General features: G+C 32.0%; 1 protein-coding gene across 3 annotated transcripts; it reads left to right on the top strand.

The window, feature by feature from the left end:
* Nucleotides 1–53: 53 nt before the first annotated feature.
* On the top strand, nucleotides 54–18,883 carry LOC148598572 (uncharacterized). Of its 3 annotated transcripts, none has more exons than XM_088562589.1 (8): nucleotides 54–80; nucleotides 3,941–4,203; nucleotides 6,554–6,738; nucleotides 8,555–8,793; nucleotides 9,255–9,487; nucleotides 10,108–10,332; nucleotides 12,349–12,474; nucleotides 15,729–18,883. In XM_088562589.1, exons 2-8 carry the CDS (start codon nucleotides 3,960–3,962, stop codon nucleotides 16,004–16,006), a joined length of 1,530 nt encoding a protein of 509 aa, XP_088418715.1. In that variant the 5' UTR covers nucleotides 54–80; nucleotides 3,941–3,959; the 3' UTR covers nucleotides 16,007–18,883. The 3 variants fall into 3 exon arrangements, with proteins under 3 accessions (XP_088418715.1, XP_088418714.1, XP_088418713.1); XM_088562588.1 differs by having other exon boundaries at nucleotides 60–120; XM_088562587.1 differs by having other exon boundaries at nucleotides 72–126.
* Nucleotides 18,884–25,890: the final 7,007 nt, after the last annotated feature.

Raw genomic sequence — 25,890 nt, 5'->3', positions numbered from 1 at the left:
GTTTTCTGTTTCAGGTCATTAGCATATCCTTTTTTTTTTTTTTTATACATATAGCATTCACAGTTATTCCCCTTTTACAGGTAAAAACAGACGTAAGAAAGATCTCGCGGTCCATAAAAAGTACAAGTTCGTAACCTAAATGTGGAACGTCGTTTTGATTCTAATCAGGATACCCTCTTATATGCATTATTATTTTATTATTATTATGTTTTTATTAGTTAATATTTATTTGCTATCACCATTTTGAAATTTTCTACAGCTTCAACAGGCAAGTTTTTTTTACCAAAAGTTGTGTTTGCAATAGTTACAGAAAATAATATTCCATTTAATAAAATATGATTTTGAAATTTGGTTACAGCAATATTTAATATTTGTAACATTTCATGAAACTTTTCACATCATGGTATAAGCCAATAAATATGAAGAAGCACTTGCCCCCAAAATTATGTGAATATTCATTTGAAACAATAATAAATTCTAGGTGCATGTATTTCACCATATAGAATTTGTTCTTCAGTAGTATCAATTTTGTTCATCAACATTTCGTCCAAGTAACATTATCCTTCTAATTACAATTATAGTAACAACAAAGTTGGGAAATTTAAAAACAGTGGTCAGAGGTTTCATTATTTTTTTGCAATGCAGGTACCTTTGGTTTTGTAGTGGGTCCTTTTCAACATTTTCTTGTGTAAAACTATGTGAAATTTTTAAATTCTGGAGGTAACTTTCTGTAGCTTAGTAGGGTAAAAGTACCTGGTTCTGCCTCTTATTGGAAGGCCTGAGTGGTACAAATGCATAGAATAAGAATTAGAATATTATATTAGCTCACCTGGCCATAGGAAAAGTATTCAGCATGATGATATTTATCTGTGGTTAAAATTTGGTGAAAATCTGTTGACCCATGTTGGAGTTATTGTCCTTTTTGGACATTTTTCACTGTTATTGAAGTTACTACTTTACAGAATCTTCTCCTCAGAAACTATTCTACAAAGTTCAATGAAAATTGACATTTTTGTTTAAAGGGTATCGTTAACAAAATGACTGTTTTGATTTTTGATCGGTTAAAAAACATGGCCGCTGTTTTTAAAAATAGAACAATGGGGTTAGACAGCAGATTTTTGCATATACATGTATCTCCAAATCCGTTAGGTTTAGCCAATAGCTTTCAATTGCTGGAATGATCCTTATTATAAGGCTTACAAATGTTTCCAGTGAATCAAATGGAGTCTAAATTATTGGACAACTCCTTGTTAGAGTTATTGCCCTTGAGAGGCAAAAATTTAACCAGGTGAGTGATTCAGGCTCCTGGGAGCCTATTGTTTTTCAAATTACAGCATAGGCTTTTTATTAAAGAGATTTGCTACTAACTGCAATTTCACCTTAACATGCAGTGGGGAATGAGACCTCATACTTACTTGACAATGAAAACTTGACTTTATATGATCACAACTAAAAAAGTATATAGAATATAGAAATAAAACCTTCAGTTTCCTATTCATTTAGCATGCTATTATCTTAGAGATTTAACCCAGTACTATCTGCTCCGGTGATGTAATATCTATTTTGCTAGATTTATTTTGGAATTCACTTGATTATGAATTGGATAAGTGTTAGGCAATTCTGTTGTTACCCTTATTCCCTTTTCTACAATATCCTACATGTAGTTTCATGTTCATACTACAATTTCTTTCTATCAAAAAAAAAAAAATGAAGTACTGAAAACAATTTACCAACCCAACTATTTTTACAGAAATGAAAATAATTCAAAATTATTTTTTTGATTTCACAGATAATTGAATGAAATTTTCAGTGTTTTATTTTTACATCTTCTGTGTATCTGCTACAATTTATTTCAGATCATTTCATTAAAAGTGAAAAATGTAGTTTAATAAATAAGTGGAAAGGTCAGGGAATCTCCTTCTCCACCGCATGGTAATTTTATTGATAAATTGGTTAATTAACAAGTTTTTATCTCTTTTAATTATAAGTCTCTGATTAAAGGGCCCATAAAGAATATACTAATCAAGTACAAATGTACATGTACAATGATTGATGTAATTAATAAATAACACATTACACAGCAGTATTCATGTATAATATACATACATACATGTATCATCGTAAGTCTCTATCAGAATCAGAGCCATAATAAAAAACACATTGATATTAAATAATAACAGTATCAAGGCATGTTCTCCTTAGGTCGAAAGAACTATTAATAAATTCACCAACTTCCTTCATAATAGTTGTCTTAATAGCCAGAAAAAAATTTGAATATTCAGCTAGGTTATCAAAGTTCTTACAAGTTGTAGAAATATACTGCAAGAGTTCTTTTCTCAAATTGTCATAGCTGGAGCATTCAATTAAGAAATGAAGCTCATCCTCAACTTTATTATTTGTACTATCAATATGAGGATATGTTTTCTCATATATTTATTGGTGGGGTATATGAACTTCAGAATTTCAATTAGGTTTGAAAGAAACCACCACAAAAAAATTCTTGCTTAATTGTATTTATTAAATATCATGTTATTTTTTCATGAAACACGTGCTCAACTGAAGAAAGCCTTTTAGTACAAGAGTGGTGTCGAGCATACATCAATATAGTAAAACTTATTCAGTTTACAAATTATGATAAGACACTGTTCACAAATTGTCCCATCCAAATTTTCTATGGTTGGCAGGTGTATATGCAATAAGAAAACAAATATATAAGAAAAGACAAAATTAAGAAAGATATTTCTGACTTAGTGCAAACATACACCTTAAAAAAGTGAGACTAACCTTTTTGGTTGAAAAATGTGCTATACATTAAAGAACCCTCTTTTCTGCGTGCCTCTATTTTCATATCCTAGTTAGAACACTGATTTACCTGTGAGGTGGTGAATGTATTAATAAAAAAAATAAATAAATGAAATTCTAGAACTCCCTCCCCTGGAAAAAAGCCAAGAAAAAAGTTATAAAAACACACCCTCCCTCTTTTTAAAGTAGCAAAGACCCCCCCCCCCCACAACTATTATATTACAGTTTTTATTTTAATTGTGAAGGCACACCTTTTAAACTCTAAGTCTTGATAATTATAAAATTTTAAGATATTTAAAGGGATGGAAAAAATAAATAGAATTGCAATTGCAATCAGTGGTTTGGGATTAGGGGTTCATGTGGCATATGAATTCAGAAGTTTTTACAAAGACATAGCTGAATGGCCCTTTGAACTTTTAGTTGTAGATACGGTATTGACATCCAAGTTAACATACATCTATATTTATTTGTTCTGTACAACAGATGTTCCATTAAAAAATTCATTATTGACAATTTATATACTTAAAAATTGTTCATATTTTATGTACTATTTTGACTACTGGTTTTTATCGAATTTGACTAGTGGCAATTTGATGCTGCTCATTTGTCTTGAAATATGCCTGTACCAAGTCAGGACCATTGCAGTGGTTTTTCAATTTTCCAGCTTTTCCCTGATATTGCAATTTTTTATATAGACTTCCCTTTGAGAAATAGTAATCAAGGGAACCAATGTTACAGCAGTAGTCAAAACTTCCTTTTGACTACTGCCTAGATTTTATCAGTTTGGTAGTTTTGTTATTACCCTTCATAAATACATAATACAAATCATTTTAATTTGAATTACATGTAATTTAAATGTAATACTGCTGGTACATGTATATACATTTTGTACATGTAAGAAATAGCAAAACAACAACAACAAACAAGTAACCCTAAACATTCTTCATCTAAAAATGTAATTTGATAGTATCTATGTACATGTACATGTATTATGCATAAAATGTGTTTGTTTAAAGCCTAAAAAAATTAGTCTTTAATCAATTGATAAGCATTATTTGCATAGGAGCTAGGCTGATGTTAACCCTGGTTCTATCATGTGACGCTTCATTTTAACAATAATTTTACAATCTATTTATAGATAAAAAAATTGAGCAACAATGATTGCATCAATCTATATCAGTGCATTTCTTACCATCTCCGTTTTGCTGTGTAAGGGAGATAACTTAGATGGCTATAAGGAACAGAAGTCCATTATTGTTGTTGGTGGTGGTATTGCTGGTTTGGCTGCTGCTAGAACTCTTCATAATACAGGCCTGTACAATGTCAATGTTCTAGAGGCTAGGAGAGAGAGATATGGTGGGAGAGTATTTACAGATCGGAAAGCAATGAAATTTGCCAGAGGTATACTCTTAAATTCCCCCAACTAGAAAATTAGCTCTTAGGGACACAAAGAAATAAGGGACCTTTTCCATAACTAAAAGTATATGGACATGTATATTTTCACAACACTTTCGATGAAATTATATTATTATGAAATTGTGTTCTTTTTTTAATATTTCTATGTTTCTTAAAGACAAATCACACTAACCAGTTCTGATGCTAGGAATGTTGTGAAATTTTAATGGAATGGTCTCAAGTATAAAGGCATTGAAATAAGCTTATAAAAAGTATATGTCACCATGCTTTTAACAAAGATATAGCAGTTCAAAAATTCACAAAATCAGGAGTTTTTGGCATTTTCCGAAATTCAATTCAGACATCTCTGATCTTGCCAATATTTTTACGAAATGACACATTGCATACACCAGTAGATTGGAAATTATCTCTATTTCATTCATAAATCATTACAAAAACAAAACACAATGAGTTTTATCCGTCTAAAAAGAACCTTTTATTGTTTCCCACCAAAAGAAAAACTAACTTTTGAACCATATTTACAGTAATCTAAAATACTTCTCATGATTTTTTTCAAACTTGCGATATGAAAAGGTATCAATTAAATCTTTAAAAAGTTGGGGTCACCGTTCAAATAAGAAAGTTAATCACATTTGTGTACCATTTCTGCATAATTTTGTTTGGTTTTTGTACGATTCCTACTCCAAAATGTTATGTTGGATGACGTTACGTCATAGTCAGCGACTGATCGTCTTTAGAATAAATAGAATATGAAAACGGCATTATAAAATCTTCACTGTGAAGAAATAAGCGGAAGTCAAAAAGAATTACGACTGGAGAGAACAGAAGATTGGGCAAAAGGCGATATATATTCTGGTTGCATGACCATGTCTATTCGCATGAACATGTAATAATTCGTATTCACATATTTTAAGTTACATTTACCACAATGTTTATTTATAATACTTCAATAGCGAATGACTTACCGGGATCTAAAGTTCAACATTTACAAATGTATGTGGAGCGTTTCAACTGTTGGTAGTGATATTTTTACTATACAAATTAAAGGAAGAAAAAATTGTACGACAGCCGCCAGTGAAATATTTTTTCATGTAAGAGAGTGCACCTACCATATGTACTTGTACAAGTTTGTGTCTTCTTGTGGCGTACTTTGTATCAAATTTCAAATAAAAATTCAGGTTTGAAATTTTCAAGAAATAATAAGGCAGGATCTATTATTGTCCTAATATTTTTCATTTACATTAAAAAATATTTCGATGCACTATGCAAAAGGAAAAAAGTTTCTAAAAAAAGGGCAGTACAAAAAAAATTGATCCTAGAATCAAAGAAATTAAATTGGCAGGCCATCCTTGTCGATAAACATACATCCTGATTGTAAGGCTATATTATTTTTCCGGTGATCCTAATCTGATACTACATAGATTGTTTTGCAAATGGACGACACTCAATCATATGCATGAGATCTATAATTCAAGTGGTCTAATAAAAAAATTAAAAGACCGAGCACAGCGAAGCAAGAACATTTCTGGGGATAGAATTTGTAAAAAAAAATGATTTCATGCCAAAAAATATCCTCAAATTTCAAGGGAAGAGCATTTGCCAGATCCGCCCCTCTGAATCCGCGCCTGGATTAGATACTCTGCATGAAACTTTTTCTGCATTTTTTACCTCAGTAAATGAACTGGCGAATTATGTTTTATTTGCAATAATACGGGACTATCTTTGATATTTCCGTCTTTTAAACATCTTGTCGGGATTAGGTAAACTATCTCACAGTCTCCAAGAAAATTGTTCCGTATCTCCCATCCGATCCTCGCTAAATTATTTGATAATCATAACAAATTGGCATAACCCCCCTAAAACTATTGGACAATGCTGATTATCATTTTTTTCAAAATCTAAGTATGAGTAACATTTGGTATAAGTTTCCCCCGAATCCTTTGTGAAATCATGAGTTTATGCCTTAACATTCTAATAACATTCATGACATTGGCTGCACTTTCCAAAAACTTTCATGACATTGTCTGCACATTCTGACAGCATTCATGACATTGTATGCACATTCCAAAAACTTTCATGACATTGTCTTCACATTTCCAAAACATTCATGATGTTGTATGCTCATTTCAACTACATGTACCTTGTTGGATTTTCACACTCGGATTATCTGCGAAAATTATTTTGTTACTTTGCATAACTAAAAAAGTAATGAAAACAAGGAAAAGGTGGGCAGACATCTTGTTTGATTCAGCTCAGTTAATGTGTGGGTAATATCATGTATCCAGAAAATCATAATGAAAAAAAACGTTATATGTTTTGTCTTCCTTTCTTATAGGTGTTGAAGTTGATTTAGGACCAAATTACCTGAATTCTATGATAAAAGACAATCCTTTGGCCAATATGGCAAAGGATGGAGAATTAGAGGTGAAATCAACAGGAAAAGTTCAGCTACATTACCCAGATAAAAATCAAGTGTTTACAGGAGATGATGCAAATAAAGTATTCACAGAGTTTTATAAGGTAATGCATCCCTCTTCATAAAAAAATATGTAAGAGTAAAATTAGATGTAAGTTGTGACGTCACAATACTTTGATTTATCATGGTGTCATATCTTACAACTAATTTTACATTGATGATTTTTTTGTGAATAGGACCCCCTTTTTTGGTTTTTATGTATGTAGAAGGTGGGACTAAGGGTGACTCCCAAACTAGAGTTTGATTTTTATTACCAGATGTTAATAAATCAATTGTGGATTGAAATACATCCGGTTTACATGACACCAGTTTTATGGTTATTTTTCAATACCGTCTTCTGTCGAAGGTTAGTGTTAACTGGGAATAAATGAATATGACTGCATGGAACTGAATCAATGCACAGCTGAACTAATGTTAAGAGCGTCTGTCCAGCTCGAAACCCAAAAACAAAATTACCTAAACTAATGAATACAAAACCAACCGCGAAAAGTATGAACTCACTCAAGAACCAATCAAACACTACCAAAACTCTTTGACCCTAGTACATATGCAAATTTACAAGTACATGTACAAGAATAAAGGATTGAATCCTTTTAACCAAAATTTACGCTACAAGGGAATGTTAATATTTTAATTTTATTTTATGTCAATATATATTTATTTCGTAAAACAATACATGTTTATTTAACATTAACAAATGAACACTCTGCTACATTCTCCCCTCTGTTTTAAAAAAAATGACTTCCATGTCATCCAAAGTACATCCTTCCCACAATGAAAATGGTGTCCTCGACATATAAATCCTTAAACACTACTGATGATGTTAAGTATGGTTCTGGACAGTTCCATCTCTAAGCCTTTAAATCTTCCTTTTCTCACTTCAGACTCTAACCAGTTGATTTTCATCAACCATTCCGGTTGATGTTGAATCGCCTGTTTGGAAACAATGTAGTCCTTCAAATATACAGGTGTTTTTCTGTTTCACTGAGGTCTAGTAACAACTGGTGAATTACGTGGTGGTGTTGGTAATATTCTTCTTCGTCGTGTTACTGGTGTACTAGCAGCTCTGGTGGGATCATCTGCCTCATCAAGTGAAGGATCAGTCGGTGCACTCTCATCTGGAACGGAAGTGTCAGCTTCAGTTTCATGAGCAGTCACCGAACCAGAAACATCTTAACTAACAGGGGTTGATTCTGCAGGACTATCATTGTCTACAGGGAGAGCGTCCCCTCCAAAACCGTTCCCTGTCTTTCGTCACTCTGGGCTCCATCAAGGCCGTCACCCGTGAAACCTAGAGTCCTATCATACTGTCTTTCCACAGTTTCTACATCACAGTTTGTGCTGTTCTGTGTACATTTTTTTTTCCAAAATAATGCACATAATTCATACAATTTTCCACTAAAAAAGATGGTTTCAGTCCCTTGAACCCCTTTCCCCTATTTGATCTGCCACTAAACAGGGATCCATTAGCTGATCTTGCTGTAAGTTTAGCACAGGCCTCTAACTTTTATAAACATAATGTAGTATTCAAGATTGATTTTAAATGCAGTACAATGTATGTGGCCTTGTATAGATGGGACATTAACATTGTAAGCAATTGTGTTTGCCATCCGACATTCACTTCCTGTTTCTTAGGGTTACAGCAGGGTAGGAAACTCAATCAAATTCTAGTCGGCCATGAATACAATTTTTCAATATATTTACTACATGGCTATATAGATTTTTGCTAAAATTAACCAGCCCTGCCAAAAATAACCAGTCTTGGGCTGGTGGACAGACTGCTATTTCTAACTGTGGTTACAGTGCGTAAGGAGTGGGATCTATACCTAACAATGCATGAAATTTCTTGTTTTCTTGTAGGTTACAATGAGTGCATTTGACAAAGTCAGTACAGGTGGTAAGGATGTTGAATTAAAGTCAGCGATAAAAAATTCTTTAAAAAATGCCACAACAATCAATGATAAGGCTTTGTTATCTTCCATCTTGGCCTCTCATTTTGCAATGGCTCTACCTGATCATTCTACTCAACAGTTCTTACCGAAGAAAGAGTTTGGCTGGGACACTACCATCGTGGATGGATTTGATCAAATTGTAGACATGTAAGTACAAAATACAAATGTATGTGGGGATTAAATCCATTAGATGGTAACCTCAGTGGTAATACATAAAGCAAAATTTAAATCAGCATTGAAATTACAAATCCAAATTTACCTCTGTAAAAATATTGCCAAAGCCAATTTATGGATGAAAACATCCTTTGTAATGCACATTGCACACACTTTTCTTTCATCTGACATTTTCAGACATTTCAAAGAAGAAAAATCATTTTCAAGGCCCTTAATTGACTAAAACATTCAAATAATTTGCAAAACCAGTTTAGTATACATTTACCATGTGTGCTGGTGCTTTTATTTTGGAACACTATAGTACACACACTTCTGCCTTTATTAATTTGACCTCCTAAGTGCATTGCTGTTCTTTTGGTTCGTAATTCATGCCCTTTGTTACATCTTCTACTGGATGTTGTTATCCTTATGGGTACATCTTAACTTTGACACAGTCTTGTAGGGGGCAAGGAGAGGGAATCAGTCTTGGCAGTAGAACTTAGGAAACCAGTACGCCAGGTGGCAGTTGATAAGAAAAAGAAGAAGGTGCTTGTACGAACAAAAGATCTGAAACAGTTCGAGGCTGATGCAGTGATTGTGGCGCTACCTGTTGGTGTGATGAAGACTGACACTGTGATGTTTGATCCACCATTACCTAAACAGTTCAAGATGGCTCTAGATAGTTTAGGTTTGTTGCATTATCATGCAGTCAGAAAATTGTTTCAAAGAATCAAAGATGTGTTTTCTTTTATGGATTCTGTGTAGTTTCAACATATTTAATCTGCAGATATTGTGTATCTTTCCACAGTACCCATGTTAAAAGTTCATTTTACTGATCATTTGCATAAAATACAAAATTTTTTGGGTCTTGAATACAGATTGTCATCAAGTAGCATGATCAGGTCTGGAATCAATGAAGAAGACATGATCTCAATAATATATTGACAAAAGTAGATGCACTTCTAGAGTCTGTGAATGATTTCCTTTTACACAATGTAAATAGCTTTTTATATTGTGCAAAAACTTTGCTTCAAGTACAGTCAAGCATGTCTATAACAACTATTTGTGTTCAGTGATAACCTGACTACGATTATAGTCTTCATTTGTTTTCTTCTTTTTCTATGAAAAATTAACCTGTTTATAAAGACCACCTGTCTAATTATGACCATGAGCTCTTTTTGGACTGATTGTGATTAAAATATTCTGCTGTGGTACACTCTATTTAAAATTAAAGTGTATCTTAAGACCACTTCACTTACGTGACCATGATTTAGCTGTCCTTTGGAAGGATGTTTCTTATACTTATAGGCACTGGAAACACCAATAAAGTCATTCTTCAGTTCAACAAAGTTTTCTGGCCCAAGGATATTGGTGTATTTACCATGGTAACAAGTAAACCTGAAGATATAGGCATATTCCAGACATGGGTTAATCTTCAACGCTATGTCAATAAACCTCTGTTGTCGGGCAAGCTCCATGACCAGGCTGCTATTAGATTTGAAAACATGACAGATGATGAAATTATCAAAAAAGGTAAGATTAAGAACCTTCATAAAACATTTTAAGTAGCTGTCTTTGCAAGAATCATGCAAAATTTTAAAAATGTGATACACGCCAAAAAAAGCTACATATTTTTATTTTTGTAATTAAGTTGTTTTATGGGTCTATACTATGAAATGTGTAATTATTCATTCAAATCTGCCTGCTCTTAGGAGATAATCGACATTGACAATACAGTAGATTCTATTGTATTTGAGTGCCATTTACAGTTATCTCCCTTAATTTTGAAATCTACAGTGCATTCTATATAATTTTTATCTCATAAGAGCACAGGTTATATGAAAAATCGCATGTTTATTTCTGTTTACTATGACATTTCAAACAAAATATCAAAAATAAAAATACATAGGCTTTTTACCCATGAATCACATTTTGCATGATCCTTAACTGGAGTCCTACTTAATTAGTGTGTTCAGTAAGGTAAGAAATTATTGTATATAGGTAATGAGGTAACATCTAATGAGACCAGGAGGGTCTGAGGAACAAGAAATTAATGCTTTCAAATTGGGAGGGGTATATAGTGATAGTTGTGTTCAACCTTCCTTCTTTTCAGACTTCCTTCCCTTCTTCCATCATTTTACAGAAGGGTGCCCATCATTTTATCTGTTACTACTCCATTAGCACTGAAGAGAATTCAATGAAACTTCCACATAATCTTTATTGCATGTTCCCATTGTGCATCTCCTATTTAAGATTTTGATTTAAATCAGTTTAGTGGTTTTATATTAGAAAAACATTTATCAAAATGGGGACAGGGGTGGATATCCTTATCTTATCGGTAACTCCTTCTACATCACTGAATAGAATTTATTGAAACTTTAACAGAATATTTGCTATACATTGCTATTGCACACCTCTTATTGAGGATTTTGTTTCAAATTAAATTGGAGGTCAAAAGGTGCATGTTATGGAACTGAGGAGTGGAGTATCAATTTAGTGAGCATTGTTTAGTTTTTGTAGTTTTTGGTTGGCCTTGGAGAAATTGCTGGATGCATATGCTAAAATTGCAATTTAATTTGGGCCATCTTGTCACATACTCTGTATTGAAATCATTTTGAAATTCTAATATGAAGTGCTTCAAAGTTTCTAGACCACAGCGGTGGTAAAAAAAGATAAACATATGACCATTGTCATAGAGATATGACATTTTTTTTGCATGACTCTATAAAAAAATTTAACCCAATTTTACAGACGTCCTAATGGAATTTTACTACAAAACACGAGCTTTCTCTTTTCAAAAATATTAAGGAATTAGTTCTATTAGAATAAAAATAATGCATATCCGATCATTTTACCTTTTCATCGATACATTTTTGTATTGCATACAACATACAAGAGATGTTTAAAATTTCTCTTATTTGAACTTGATCAATAAATTTAATATAAAAAAGATAAACTGTTCACTGGACAAAGATAGTTACCATTATAAAAACTTGTTACATAAAGAGGCAAAAAACTATGAGTCTGTATCCTGTTACTGTTAACAAGGCAAAAATTCCAGATTGGTAGGTAAATTTTTATGGGGTATATGTGATATTAAACATGCATACTTAGATTTATTCTTGATGATGAATACATTCTTAAAATGCCATTATACACTCATAGGTATATATGTAACTGGGCTATATGTAGCTCCTGTACATATGCTTCCACTGTTTGGAGCAGCCATTTTGTTAATAAAGCTTACCCAGATGTGACCCATTTTTTTCTGTTATTTAGATCCAAATATTTCCAGGTCAGTTTTTAGTTTGTTGGTAACAAGAAACAAACATTTTTTTGCCTTTAGGGCATATCCATTTAGGGGAGGTTTGGAGGGCTACATTGACCCACTCTTTGTAAGCAAAAAAGCCTTATAAACTGCTGAAAACAAGTTTTAACTTGGTTAAGCACTATTTTAAAGTCAGAACTCCCCTAAAAAAGTTCTGGCTATGGGCCTGCTTAGTGAGTTATGCTGTATATGTAGTTTCTAATACCAACAGTATTTTTCAGCAATCGATGTTCTAACCACACTATTTGGTGAAGAAAAATTGAAGGATGTGACTGCTACTGTAGTTGCAAGGTCAAAGTGGATGTCTGACAATAAACTGCTTGGGACAACAACTTATCCTAAAGTTGGTAAGTTCCTGAATACACCTACATTGATTTGGTCAACTTACAATTGCATTTATGTATGGAGGAAATTTTTAAAATTTAGGTTCAGATATGGGCATTTGAAATTTTAAGCTAAATGTAAATGTAAATATTATTGTAATTTTAACTCATTTTTATGGTTTTAGATCATAAAAGATTTTAGAAATACTTGTTTGCTGATGAATTAGGCAAAAATGTACTTTGAAATATGTAATGCCCTGGTTCGTAGGGGAAATACTATATATATCCATTCTTGTTATACCTGTATATAATAATGTGTATGTTGTACATTTCCAAAATTTCAAGATCATTGTAACAAACAGTAAAAACTATTATTTAGATCATTTGCTTTAAAAATATTGAATAGAGATCAGGTCATGTTTATAGTATTAAAGTATTCTGTTACATAAAAATATATGTAGGCAAAGGCACACTTAAGAGACTGTTCACTTAGAACCCAGGCAGTTCCTTTTTTTATCCCAAGAAATTTTTTTTCAGGGTAATACTTCAATCACATATATGCCAATAGTACAAGGATTTTTTTAAAAATCAACAATGGATGGCTAAGAAAACGATTTTACAGTTACATAAGAAAGCAACCAAATTTTGTACAAACCAAAAAAGTTATCTTACTTTTTCATTGAATTTCAGTGCTTTCTATCAAATTTATTTCTGTATGATTGTTGCAGTTAATTCTACTTTACATTCAATTCTACTTTACATTCAACTTTACAGAAAAGATGTATTTGGGATATGAAAAAAAAATTAAACAAAACTCTGCTGCCAAGGTATCCTATTAAAACATGAACGTTTATCAATGAAATAGTTAAAAGTGAACATCATCTATAAACCATAAGAGTTATCTCAAGATATTTTATTCACAGAAAAAAAATGTTTTCTTTAAAATACAAAAACTTGTAAGAAGATAACATTTCGTGTGCAATGTACAAAGGGAAGCAACTCTAGCTTGGACCAACACAATGTTAACATGACAATTATACAATAGTTTCAAATTTGAAATGCATCAGTTCCTGTTTTGAAATATTATGACAATATGCTTGCAAATATTTGTGGAATATCATATGTTTTTTCTCATATCACATACCTTATTCTGTTACATAAAAATATATGTAGGCAAAGGCACACTTAAGAGACTGTTCACTTAGAACCCAGGCAGTTCCTTTTTTTATCCCAAGAAATTTTTTTTCAGGGTAATACTTCAATCACATATATGCCAATAGTACAAGGATTTTTTTAAAAATCAACAATGGATGGCTAAGAAAACGATTTTACAGTTACATAAGAAAGCAACCAAATTTTGTACAAACCAAAAAAGTTATCTTACTTTTTCATTGAATTTCAGTGCTTTCTATCAAATTTATTTCTGTATGATTGTTGCAGTTAATTCTACTTTACATTCAATTCTACTTTACATTCAACTTTACAGAAAAGATGTATTTGGGATATGAAAAAAAAATTAAACAAAACTCTGCTGCCAAGGTATCCTATTAAAACATGAACGTTTATCAATGAAATAGTTAAAAGTGAACATCATCTATAAACCATAAGAGTTATCTCAAGATATTTTATTCACAGAAAAAAAATGTTTTCTTTAAAATACAAAAACTTGTAAGAAGATAACATTTCGTGTGCAATGTACAAAGGGAAGCAACTCTAGCTTGGACCAACACAATGTTAACATGACAATTATACAATAGTTTCAAATTTGAAATGCATCAGTTCCTGTTTTGAAATATTATGACAATATGCTTGCAAATATTTGTGGAATATCATATGTTTTTTCTCATATCACATACCTTAAAATCCTGAGACACCCATACTAACCATTGAGATTGCATGAGTGTGGACCAAGGCTTTTTATGACATTTGATACAGATAATCAATTATACTTTTATTTTATTACTGGTATATACCTGCTTTTCAATGCCTCGACAGTCTGCTTTGGGTGTCTTATGTTTTTTGTTGTTTGGGGGGGGGGAGTGGAGGTTTCGGGCAGATATAGAATGTATATGGAAAGCCTACATGTATGTAAAGAAATGTAATTTTTTTAAAAATATGTATAAAAAGAAATATACTTGAATGAAATTCGCATGCTGTTCACTGTGATAGCTTCATTATGTCTTCACCTATGACTCAGGGAATATGAACCTATTAAACTCTTAAAATTGATGATCCCAAAATGACTTATTTCATTTTCTATCCTGATGTGTTCAGTTTTACCTATCTGATTATAGTGAGTAATGAATAGAGATTCTCTGACCTGGGCTGATGACTTATATTCCTTCACCATACCTGCCCATTAATGCAAATTATAATGTCACTTAACAGGAAATATAAAAGATTTTTATAAATTTACAATTTTACAATCTAGAGTTGTGGGAAATTATCCTTTAAAAGGGGGGAATTTCACAGTTTTTGGACTGTAATTCAGTAGCGTCTCATCTTGTGTCAAACATTTAATCACAGTTAAAAATATAACCTGTACCAGGCTTGAATTTTGTGTCCATATTCACTTCAACTGTTCAAGGTTCTACCTCTGCAGGCATATCTTCCTTCACACTGCAAAGCATTTTTTATCTTGTTGAAAGATTTGATAAATAGATTATAACAAGGCATATCCATATTGGTATCAAGCCTCAACTGATATTGACCCTCAGGCAATGGCGTCAGTCGTGATAAGACTTTTAGATTGATACAACTGATATGGATAATTATACTTATCAGTAGTTGCAATGTTTCTCATTTTTCTTCATTATAGGGTTAGTTATTGGAAAATGTAGCTATAACCAAAATATGATAAACATTGTGCAGAAGAATGCCAAGGAATAACATGTTAAATCCATTGTTTTCGGCACAAGTAACTCTATTTTTACTTTTCACCATAGCCAATAGATATATTATTTTTTTCTATATTTTCTCATTATGTATTGCTGTTTGCTCATAATTAAAAAAAATTGTTATCAGCTGATTGTTATTTCAAATCATCAATAATGTCTAATAATGTTAAGGTCATCACTGAATAGTGTTGAATCTTGGCATTCTTCAACAATCATGATCATATTTTGGTTATTCACTCCATCTAATTTGTGATCCTATTATTACTCATTGCACTCTAAATAATGAATGTTTATGAATTATTTTGAATATTTCATTTAAAAATGACAAATTGATGTCATCAAAAATAAACATTAATGAACTAAAATAAAATATTTTTGCAGGTATTGACCCAGAAGTATTTAAATCTTTATCTGAGCCCCTGTGTCCATACATTTATTTTGCTGGTGAATATACAATATTAGAACACTTGAACACAGCTCATGGGGCATACATGTCAGGAGTCAGTGCCGCAAACCACATCATTAACAATTATTGTGAAGAACAAGAGAAGAAAAAAAGTGAAAAGAAAGATAAAAAGAAAGATGAAACAAAGGAAAAATCCACGAATTCATCAAAAGCAAAGAATGCAGAGAAAGAGGAAATAAAGGATGAATTGTAAAAGTCCTTCTATTATTTTCATCATCATTTAGGGTTATAAATAGTGGATAAGCATTTTAATGTTTTTTTAAATTGGTATTTTTCATATAGAATTACATTTAAGATGTAATGTGTTAATTTTCATTATTGTTCGTAGTTATGAATGGTGGGTCAGCACCTTAATGGGTTTTTTTGTAAGTGTAAATTTGGATTTTCACTTTAGATTTACATTGAAAAGATAGATTTATTTTTTGCCTCACTAATAAAAGAAAACTTTTTTGTCTCCTGTAAAAATATTTTAACATTTTTCTATGAATGGAATGACATTTGTGTTTCAGTCTTTTTACTTTATAAAGATTGGTTTATTTTTGTATATCATGGAATTTCTTTCTTTTCATATATGCAGCACTGGAGGAAAGAGGTTGTTTGTTACTGTAAACTGGGAAATGCACTGTCTTTTTTTTTCACGGTTTTTCTGCTATAAATCTGCTTTTGTACAGTTTTAAATTCGTGATTGTTCATCAGACTGCTGTGAAAAATTTTATAGTTTACAGTACTTACATTATGCACAATGTAATCTTGCAGATGACTTAAGGCTGGTCAAGTTTTATTTCCTCTTTCATACTAATACCCATAAGTTTTCATGGTATGCAAAAATGGTAATTGTCTGTATGATATGTAACATAAGTTACAAACAGTGTTTTCCCCTAGTGACGAATGTCAGTCTATGGGTCTGAGTGGTGCTAACTTAAGTTACAAACAGTGCTTCCCCTGGATAAGAATATGTCGGGTCAGCATGTTCCCTTTCTTACATTCCATATGTTATTTTTCTCAAATTAGAGAGTTTGTAATGTTAATTGTCTTGGGTGTATTTCTTTGAATGTCTTTTCTTTTTAAGTTTCTTCTTTTTACATCAATAATTTTGTCCATGTAAATACATACATGTACATATATACATATTCATTTGTACACTGGTGTATAGTCTTTCATATACATGTATATGTATTCTGTTTACATGTTTGTATACGATGTTGGTTATCTAACCTACCGGTAGGTGCTCAACTGTACATTAATTTTATTTGTTTTTTAGATATTTACATTTTCCTAAATTTAAGCCATCCCTGCTCAATGGTTACCAGTTCCAGATTGACTATCAGATTAATATTTCCAACTCTGTCAGATACATGATAGAACTTTAGTCATCATAAATCACAAACAAATCTTTATGTACAGGTAAACATAAGTATTATGCAGAGGTTGGTAAGGCTATATTTTGTTCAACTTCCTTAAAAGTGTAAATGGATCCAGTATGTCCCATTAGAGATCGGAAAGAGAAAAGAAATGATTGAGAATCAAAGAGTATGTGAAGAAAAAATAGTAGGTTTTAGGTGGATCTGTAGTGAATGAAATGAAGGGAAATAATATTTATTTAATAGAAAATTCTGTACTTAATTTCTCTTCTTATCTAACCTTAGACACACCAATTATTGGTGTTTTCTTTCAATTAGCATAATTCTTATGTGAGCCTTGGTCTGGTTAAATAAAACAAATCTTAACTTTGTGGTTTTCTTTAACTAAAATCAATTTAAATGTCGACCAATCAGATGTGTTGAAATTTATAAATTTTATTGGAAGCCCAAGGCTTTGGAAAGTCTTTTTTTTATTTTTTTCAAATTTAAAAAAAAACAACTTTTGTTTTAGTTAAACCAGACACTTTGCTGTTCTGTTATTATCATATTTTTCTGTAGATCTGCTGTTATTTGTGAATAGATTGTTGAGAGATGAAAAATATTTTTTTACTTTTCATCAAGTTCTTCATATTTGTGTATACATATATTTTGAAGTGCTCTGAAACACTTGTCTGTAACAGGTTGTAATGATTTAACTAATTTTCTCAGGGAGAAAAACATAGAAACTTTCTTTGCAAACAATATGTATATATTATCTCATATTGTTATGTTGTGAAACAGTCAATATTGCTTAGTGCCATATCTTTTTACATATACATGATTGTATCATGAGATATCAAGTCATTTTTATAAATGACTATTCTCTTTGAGTATGACTATGAAATGGTTTTTTATGTAAATTTTATTCTGTGCCATGTCATTAATACACAAGGAGAAGATTTTATGACCTTGATCAAAGCAGGCTTCATAATAGTTGCAAATCTTCCACAATGGAAATTTAATAAAATTCTAGAACTATGGTAGTCCATGGAAGCCTTGACATTTGTGGAGCACTAACCTTCCAGTGGTGTCGTAACTTATATTGAATGCTAACATGCTAAAAGCATGTGTCATATTCATTTGCCATTGAACCTTTACATATATATGTTTGATTATTATACAAGTACCTCCACGCCACATCATAAGGTATAAATTATGATTATTGTACATGTACCTCCACACCACATCATAAGGTATTTATTTGCTAATTGTCACACTTGACCATGGGACATTCAGAGTGTGAATTATTATATTTTGCTACTGTCATCTTTATGTAAATTGTTAATTATGATCAAACGTGATAAATTTTATGCAAATGAGATACTGTTATTGTATATATTATCTTATGTTTAGTGGGAGTGAGCAAATGAGATATGTAAAATTTCCTGATTAACCATGATCAGTGAACTATTTAATACAAGTCTTTGTAAGAGTCAGACAAAATGAGAAATAACTGAGACATGCCTGTTCAAAATCCACTGATCTGATAATGTATGTTCACTCAAGGAATCTTCCTTATTTGAAATGCCTGCTTTGTGATCTCGGCATTGCTGAATATAATTGGAAATTTTTAATTGGATTTACACCTTAAATGTTCATATGTAGTGCATTTAAATGCAGATATAAGTTATATAACACATATTACTAAAATAAAATGTCTGGAAATCTTCTCTTTATTCCCTAATTCCGATGGTTGAAATAGTTTAATTACACTGTCGAAGTGATGGGTTATTTCGTACCATATTTCACCCGCTGCCTGATTCTTATAGTGAATTTTCAGAAAAGCACATTTGAAATTTTAATTTTGAATACAGTGCTACACCATTAAATTCAGACCCAGTTCCATTTCTGTGTATTTTCAGTTTCTCTGGTGTTATTGCTCCTTTTCACACTTTTTTGAATGTGGGAGTAATATGTAATCAGTGAATGTCCCTGATATAATCGCCATTAGCTTACTCAAATTTTTATAAAGGGTGAAAGTCTTCATGGACTTTAACTAGATAGAGAAAACTTGGCCTTTTCAGCAAGTGTAAACTCCAACTTGTTTGTTAAATGTCACACTTGACCATGGGACATTATAAACGTGTTTATTATTGCAATTCACTTGTTTCATATTTATGTAAGTAAGTTGTTAATGAAGTGTGACTAAAGTATACACTCATAACATCATTTTTTTTTACATTTTGTAATTTCCATTGAAGGTGTAAGGGCATTAGGCTGTGAATAGTGCCTAAATTATATGTCATTTAGCAAAAACTGCTGAAAATAGTAAATGTTTTTTTCTGTTGTATTTACATTCATAAAAATATGTCCTCACTAAAGAAACATATTTCTGTTTACTATGGCAGTTCAAACAAAATATAAAAAAAAATATGTAGGCTTTCTACCCATGAATCACATTTGGCATGATTCTTAGCTGTAGTGCTACTTAAATGTATTTTGAACCTGTCTAAACAGAACGAATTCCACTGTCAAAAAAGGGTTTTTACTGTAGATTCTATTATTATATGCCATAATTAATATCCTCTATGTTTAAAGTCTTGTGTTTATTTATGTGGATTATGTACTTACAATAGGGCAGCAGAGAGTGGCTATCACTGGCAAATGTCATAAGAAAAATAAAGCAAACATTTATGTTTTTTTTTCTTATTACTAAAAGGTGGGTACTGAAATTTTGTGACTGTTTTACTTTCACAAATAAACCTGTACGGCGAAAATAAAACCAAAATGATTATTTCCTGTGATGAACACTACGATACAATTTTGGAAATTATGGCAAATTCAAAACTATGATATTGTTGGTTGCGAACAGAACATTGCAGGAATCAGAGGCTGCAAAGAGCTTTTTCTTTAAGATCGTATGAATTGTTCATTTCTATATTTAATTGCATTTTTTTTAAAAGTTCTTTTACCACTTTTGTTTTGGTAAAATTCACATCCAAAATTTAGAGCTGTATCAAGTTCAGTACATACTTGACCCAAGTAAAAAGTTAGACATGTGCTGCCGTATCAGGCTGCACCCTGTATAGCATTTTATTCATTGTTTTCCTGTATTTTGTTTCAGAGCCATGTGACTTAAGGCAGAGGTCAAAACTAATGTGTCAATTTGGGACACCCCAATTTTAACCTCTGAAATCCTAACACAACATTATTCTCCAGTTCTCTGCAGGGGCGGTGATTCTAGAAATTTATTATAGATGGTTCCGATCTAGAAATTTATATTTGAAAATAATGAAGGGGTGTCAGAGTACAAACAACAAAAGAAAGGGTTTCTACCCCTGGATCCACCACTACACTGAATCGTTCAAAATACAAGCTGTAAACGTTAGACAAATCACACTATTAAGCGTGGGCTTAATGTCGATTTTAACACGAATGAATGTCGTGCAAAATATAGGTACAAGTCAGACAAAAATTGACCAATTTCATATTGGTTAACTTCGTGTATGTTTACTGGATTTCATTCTATAAGTACTTATCTGCTGGTTACCTCAAAAGTTTCTGTCACAAAAAAGCCGAGCAATAAATACCTGTAGTACGAATATTTAATTATTGTTTGATAATAAAAAAAACAATGCTTCAACTTTATTTATTCAAAAGCTTACAAAAGGTTCACTGAAATATACTAGAGGAGGCTGACAAGTTGTTTTCTGGCTTTGTGCCATGTATATACAAATGGAAAAAAACTCTGCAGCACCCTTTTCAAGTTAATTCATTTAAATACGGACAACTTTCCATCCTTTAACATATTTAAGTTTGTATTCTCATAATTAGTTGTGCGAAATAATGATTCACAAATCTGATTTTGAAAAAAGGCGTAAAATTTTCAGTTTGGGATTGTGATAACGATGGAGAGTTTACACGAAGAATTTTGCAAATAAATAGCATTTTATTCATTTTTTGATACATTTCTTTTTTAATCTCTGAAGCTGGAGTTCACAGATTTTTCAATTTTCTCCGAAAAAAGGTCTACCATATTACTTGCCATTGTGTGAAAATTTCAAGCGAATATCGAAGGTTTGTTACTATTTAATGTAACAGGAATGCATAGTTTCTTTTTTCCATTAGTATTTAATCTATTATATATTTACAGACACAAAAATAGATCGAAAATTTTGCCATTTATTATAACATTCATGAGATTAAACTTGCAACCCCTTTCGTGGTAATGCTACGAAGTTCGATTACTCCTACAACGTACGATATTTGAATTTCGTTCTTCCATACTGCCACCAAATCAGAAAATATCTCTCCAGACAACCTCTAGCATTGTTGGAGTATGCATCAAGTGCGTCAGTTTGAACCATGTGTGCGATTCATAGCCGCGTATCAATTTCCTATTTACCGGAGTGACAAATTGAACTCGTTAATGATATATGAACACTTTGATTAAAAAGTAAATTATGTTTAAAGAAGATAAATGATATATAAGTACAACTTAAGAATTTCTGTAAAGCTTCGGCTCAGTGTGTATTGTAAGGCTTTATAGCTCAGTCCCATGGGGTGCATTTTCTTGACGTGATTCTGAAACACGATTCGATATTTATATTTCTATATTTCACCGTTTCTGTTTAGGCAAAACCGAATTATGATCCTAAAACATGAAATGAGATCTTTCACGTTTTTTATGTGTCTGTAATTATAGACCTGTAATTTAATTACAGTTATATGCTGTTATGAAACGATGGAACAAAAATAACACAATCATTTTTTTTTGTATCACGTTTATATCACGTGACAGAGCTATATTTTTTAAAGAAATAAGTTCTTTATGTTTTTCCATAATAATTTATGCCTTGAATCATGATTTTAGTGCACTTGTTTTAGAAACATTTAACTGAAACTTAAAACTTGCAAAAGACATTCGGTGGCATTCCTTCTGTCGAATGTACGAGTTGAAACACTGACAGTTATATATATGCATGCATTTACCACCATCTACTTTCCCGTTTAAGGAGGTACACCTAGGGTAAGGAACACAACTCTTACAAATCATTGGAACATTTGTTTTCAGCATTTTACATCAATCTCATGTAAGCATCAAAGTAACTTGTTTCAAATGAAAGCTTGATTGGCTTTGGGGGAAAATGAATATGATACAAACATATCACTGATTTCAAAATTGATGTCCCTTACCCAAGGTCTACCTCCTGAAATATATTCGCATATTTTAAAACCATCTGTAACCTATGATTTTTTTATCATCTTTGCATAAAAAAAAAAAAACTTATATGTAACAACTCTCACAATCTTTCAATCGTCGTGAAATAATAAAAAAATGTTCTGGTAAAACAGCCAAAAATATGGAAAAAACGTACTTTTTATGGCCCATAGATCTCTGGAATGAACGGTGGCCTCCTATTTTTATTTTATTACACAGGCGAAATTATTTCACGTGATTTTCACACGAATTTCACATGATTTTCGCCTGAATTGAGCAAAAAAAATAAGTGACAGAGTTCACGTGAAATTCGGGTGAAAGGAGCCTTCACGTGAAATTCACACGAAATGTTCACATGACATTCGTGTTTAGTGAATTTTTCATGAAAATCATGTTAATTTCATGTGAATTTCACATGAATTTCATGTGAAGCTCGATTAACATGAACTTCACGTGAAAAATATTTGCCTGTGTACAAGAATCATCATACGTTTTTCACGTTAAATTCAGAAATTCACAATGACAAATTCTCATGAAATTCGCATGAAAACTCGCGAATATATATATAAACGTCTCAGAATGTGACGACTCTATTCGTTACACTGCTCCATCGGATCAAATTGATATAGGGAGGATAATGTAAACTTATAGAAGGGTCTGAAAAATTCCAACGATGTTAGAACTGTCAAATTTTCGATGCCAATTTTGGTAGTTTCCTTCGCGGGACTCGAACTCGTACCGTTGTGATATCTATGGCAACACCGCCTGCACAAAGTCCAGGCCGATTTAGGTTGTAGTACTCGGACCGTAACATAGATTTTCAATAAAACTCACATATCGGAGGAAGCTGAGTATCATATTCAGAAGATAAACACTTTGATATTTTGTCAATATTAATAAATTGTGGTTAACCCAACTATACATACACCTTCAATTAATCAATTCTAGATATTACTAAAGAATAGAGCTGAAGAACAATGAAAGTTTCCTGATGATCTATTTTTTCTAATTTTTATTTTTTATTTGATGTAATTCATCTGGTTACTTCGTATACGTTTGTATGTATTTTAAACTTGAGTAAACATGAAAACTTCCGTTACTGAACAGTACTTTATATGATAGTTTAATATAGAGTTTTGGTTGCAATGCATTGTATTACACATAATTCAAACCCCCTTAGAAGTTAATCCCACTACTGAAACGCTTTGAAAGTACTGCTCGTTATATGAACCAGGAGGAAAGTCAATATTTTCAGTATGCTAATATGGACTTGTGTAAAAAAAACTAGATAAACAAAATAAATGCTAAAGAAAACAATAAACAACAAACAAAAACATTCGAAAACACACACACACAAAAAAAAAAGAAAATCATTTTCAGCATTTCATGATAGAGTTAGAATGCATTCAACCAGTCAGTTCTGTTGTAGCTGGAGTATGAAATTAGCATTTTGTACTTAAAACGATCAAAGATATTACGGCATTTTTATTTTTACAGAGATGGCGTAAATATTGCTTTTGATTTGTGCTTCACAGTTTGTTTTAATTTTATTGTAATCAGGAAGATAAAATAGCCCTTACCATCAATTATACTCATAAAACAAGCTCATTAACATGCTTGTAAGTACCAATTAGACGACGAAAGTAAATAATTCGGTGCTTTGAATTAATTGATGGGACTATAAAGGTCTGTCACTCATACAATGTAGCAGGATAAAGTGTTGACTCCTGCATAATCCTACGGAATCCTTTGAAACATGCGAGAATTACACCCGTGCAGGTCCGGGTGTTAAAAGAATAGGCCTGCAGCAGCGCTAAGCTTGTCGTAAAAGGCGACTAAATAGTGCTCAGAACCTTAGCCGGGGGCTAGGGCGCTCTGCCCACAGATTAACTGGGATGTGTGTCCCAGGTGGTTGAATGGGGTACCCCTGGCTTGTTACATGCTGGGGTTGTCAGGCTATAATACGGAAAACCTGACCGCAAACCATAGTGGTGCACCGTGTTGGAAAAGATGCCATGTTCCTCGCACGTTAAAGAACCCTACTGTGGTATTCTCCCGGAGTAGGAACCATATGGCTCCGCCACAGGAGGCTAAATTGCCCGATCTTACCCACCTCTCCCTATTTCCAGTGGCAATCAAAATTTGTCGACCCCATTGTCCTTGTGTCCCACCCCTTTTTCATTTCATCATATTTTCATGTTCATTTTATCATCAATTTCATGTTCATCGTCTGAATATAGCTGAAATATTGCTGCTCGGGCGTTAAACCCCAACAAACAAACAAACTTTCTTGAAAATTGACATTTCATTTTAATAAATTACTAAAGAAATCAGTATCCAAAACCTTTACAATTCAAGATAAAATTGAAATTTTCAGAAGAGTATTATTATTACTTTTTTTTTATTCAAACTTCTTTGTTTGTCCAAGAAATTAACTTGAGAAAAAAAGTGACAGATGGGCCTCGGTATATACTTTTATATATTACAAATGCAATTAGAATTTTAAAGATGAAAATGATAAATTAATCTATGTGTGTGATCCCGTTACTTTCTTGTGTCGCCGATAAGCCATTTTTTTGTGTGCGGTTCTGAATTTTCAAGGACACCATTACAAATAATAGAAAGTCCAGATTTAATTTGGAGCTACTGTACACTGATCTATAGATATATAGTGGTGTACATAGGCAAGTATAGTTATAAAAGTTTTTAGAAGTCGGATTAATTTTTGCAATTTTACCTAGTACGATGTTTTTTTCGAAATAGTTATACCTTGACTCGAAAAAAAAGAGATAAAAACAAGAACAAAAAAAAAAAAAAACAAAACAAAACAAAAAAACAAAAAAACAAAAAAAAAACAAAAAAACAAACCAAAAAAAAAAAAAAAAAAACCCAAAAAAACACACACACGCACATGTCAATTATAGGTTGTAAGAAAAGGGTACAAAACAGCAATTTTAAACGAAACTGTATCTGCTCTGATAACTAAAACATGAAACCAAATATTGAATATTACTGAATATTGTTTAAAACCATATACGTGATTGTTTATTCCAAAATGCAGTTCAGTTTTGTGTTTATATGGTACAGCGTAAAACAAGACATAACCACACTTATTAAAGTAGTATTCAAAACCGCCGAAGCCAAGCTGATAGCAAAGATTCAGTTGTAGATCCAAGGATGAGCGAGCCGGGTGTATGCCCCCACCCCACCCCATCCCCCGAAAAAAGGGAGACAATGCATGAAATCTTAATTTTTCACAAATTATGTTTCAAAAATTTTCTTGATTCGCCACGATCATCCTGATCCGCCACCCGAGATTTATAAACGAAAGCAATGGAAAAAGGAACCGTACAAAGAAGTAGAGATTATTTATCATTTTATATAAAATATATACTTGAAATATATTAATTTCAAAGGTACATACACCTCTATAACAGCTAACACATATTTTCAGAAATTTCAACAACAACCACTTTAAAATTGTTTTTCTTTTCTTTTTTTTTGCATCAGTATATA

This window comes from Perna viridis, chromosome 14 (genome assembly GCF_037379345.1).
Source record: "Perna viridis isolate PV_CMFRI_1.1 ecotype Kerala chromosome 14, ASM3737934v1, whole genome shotgun sequence".
Classification (NCBI taxonomy): Eukaryota; Metazoa; Mollusca; class Bivalvia; order Mytilida; family Mytilidae; genus Perna; species Perna viridis.
This window is presented reverse-complemented; position numbering and strand designations above follow the sequence as displayed.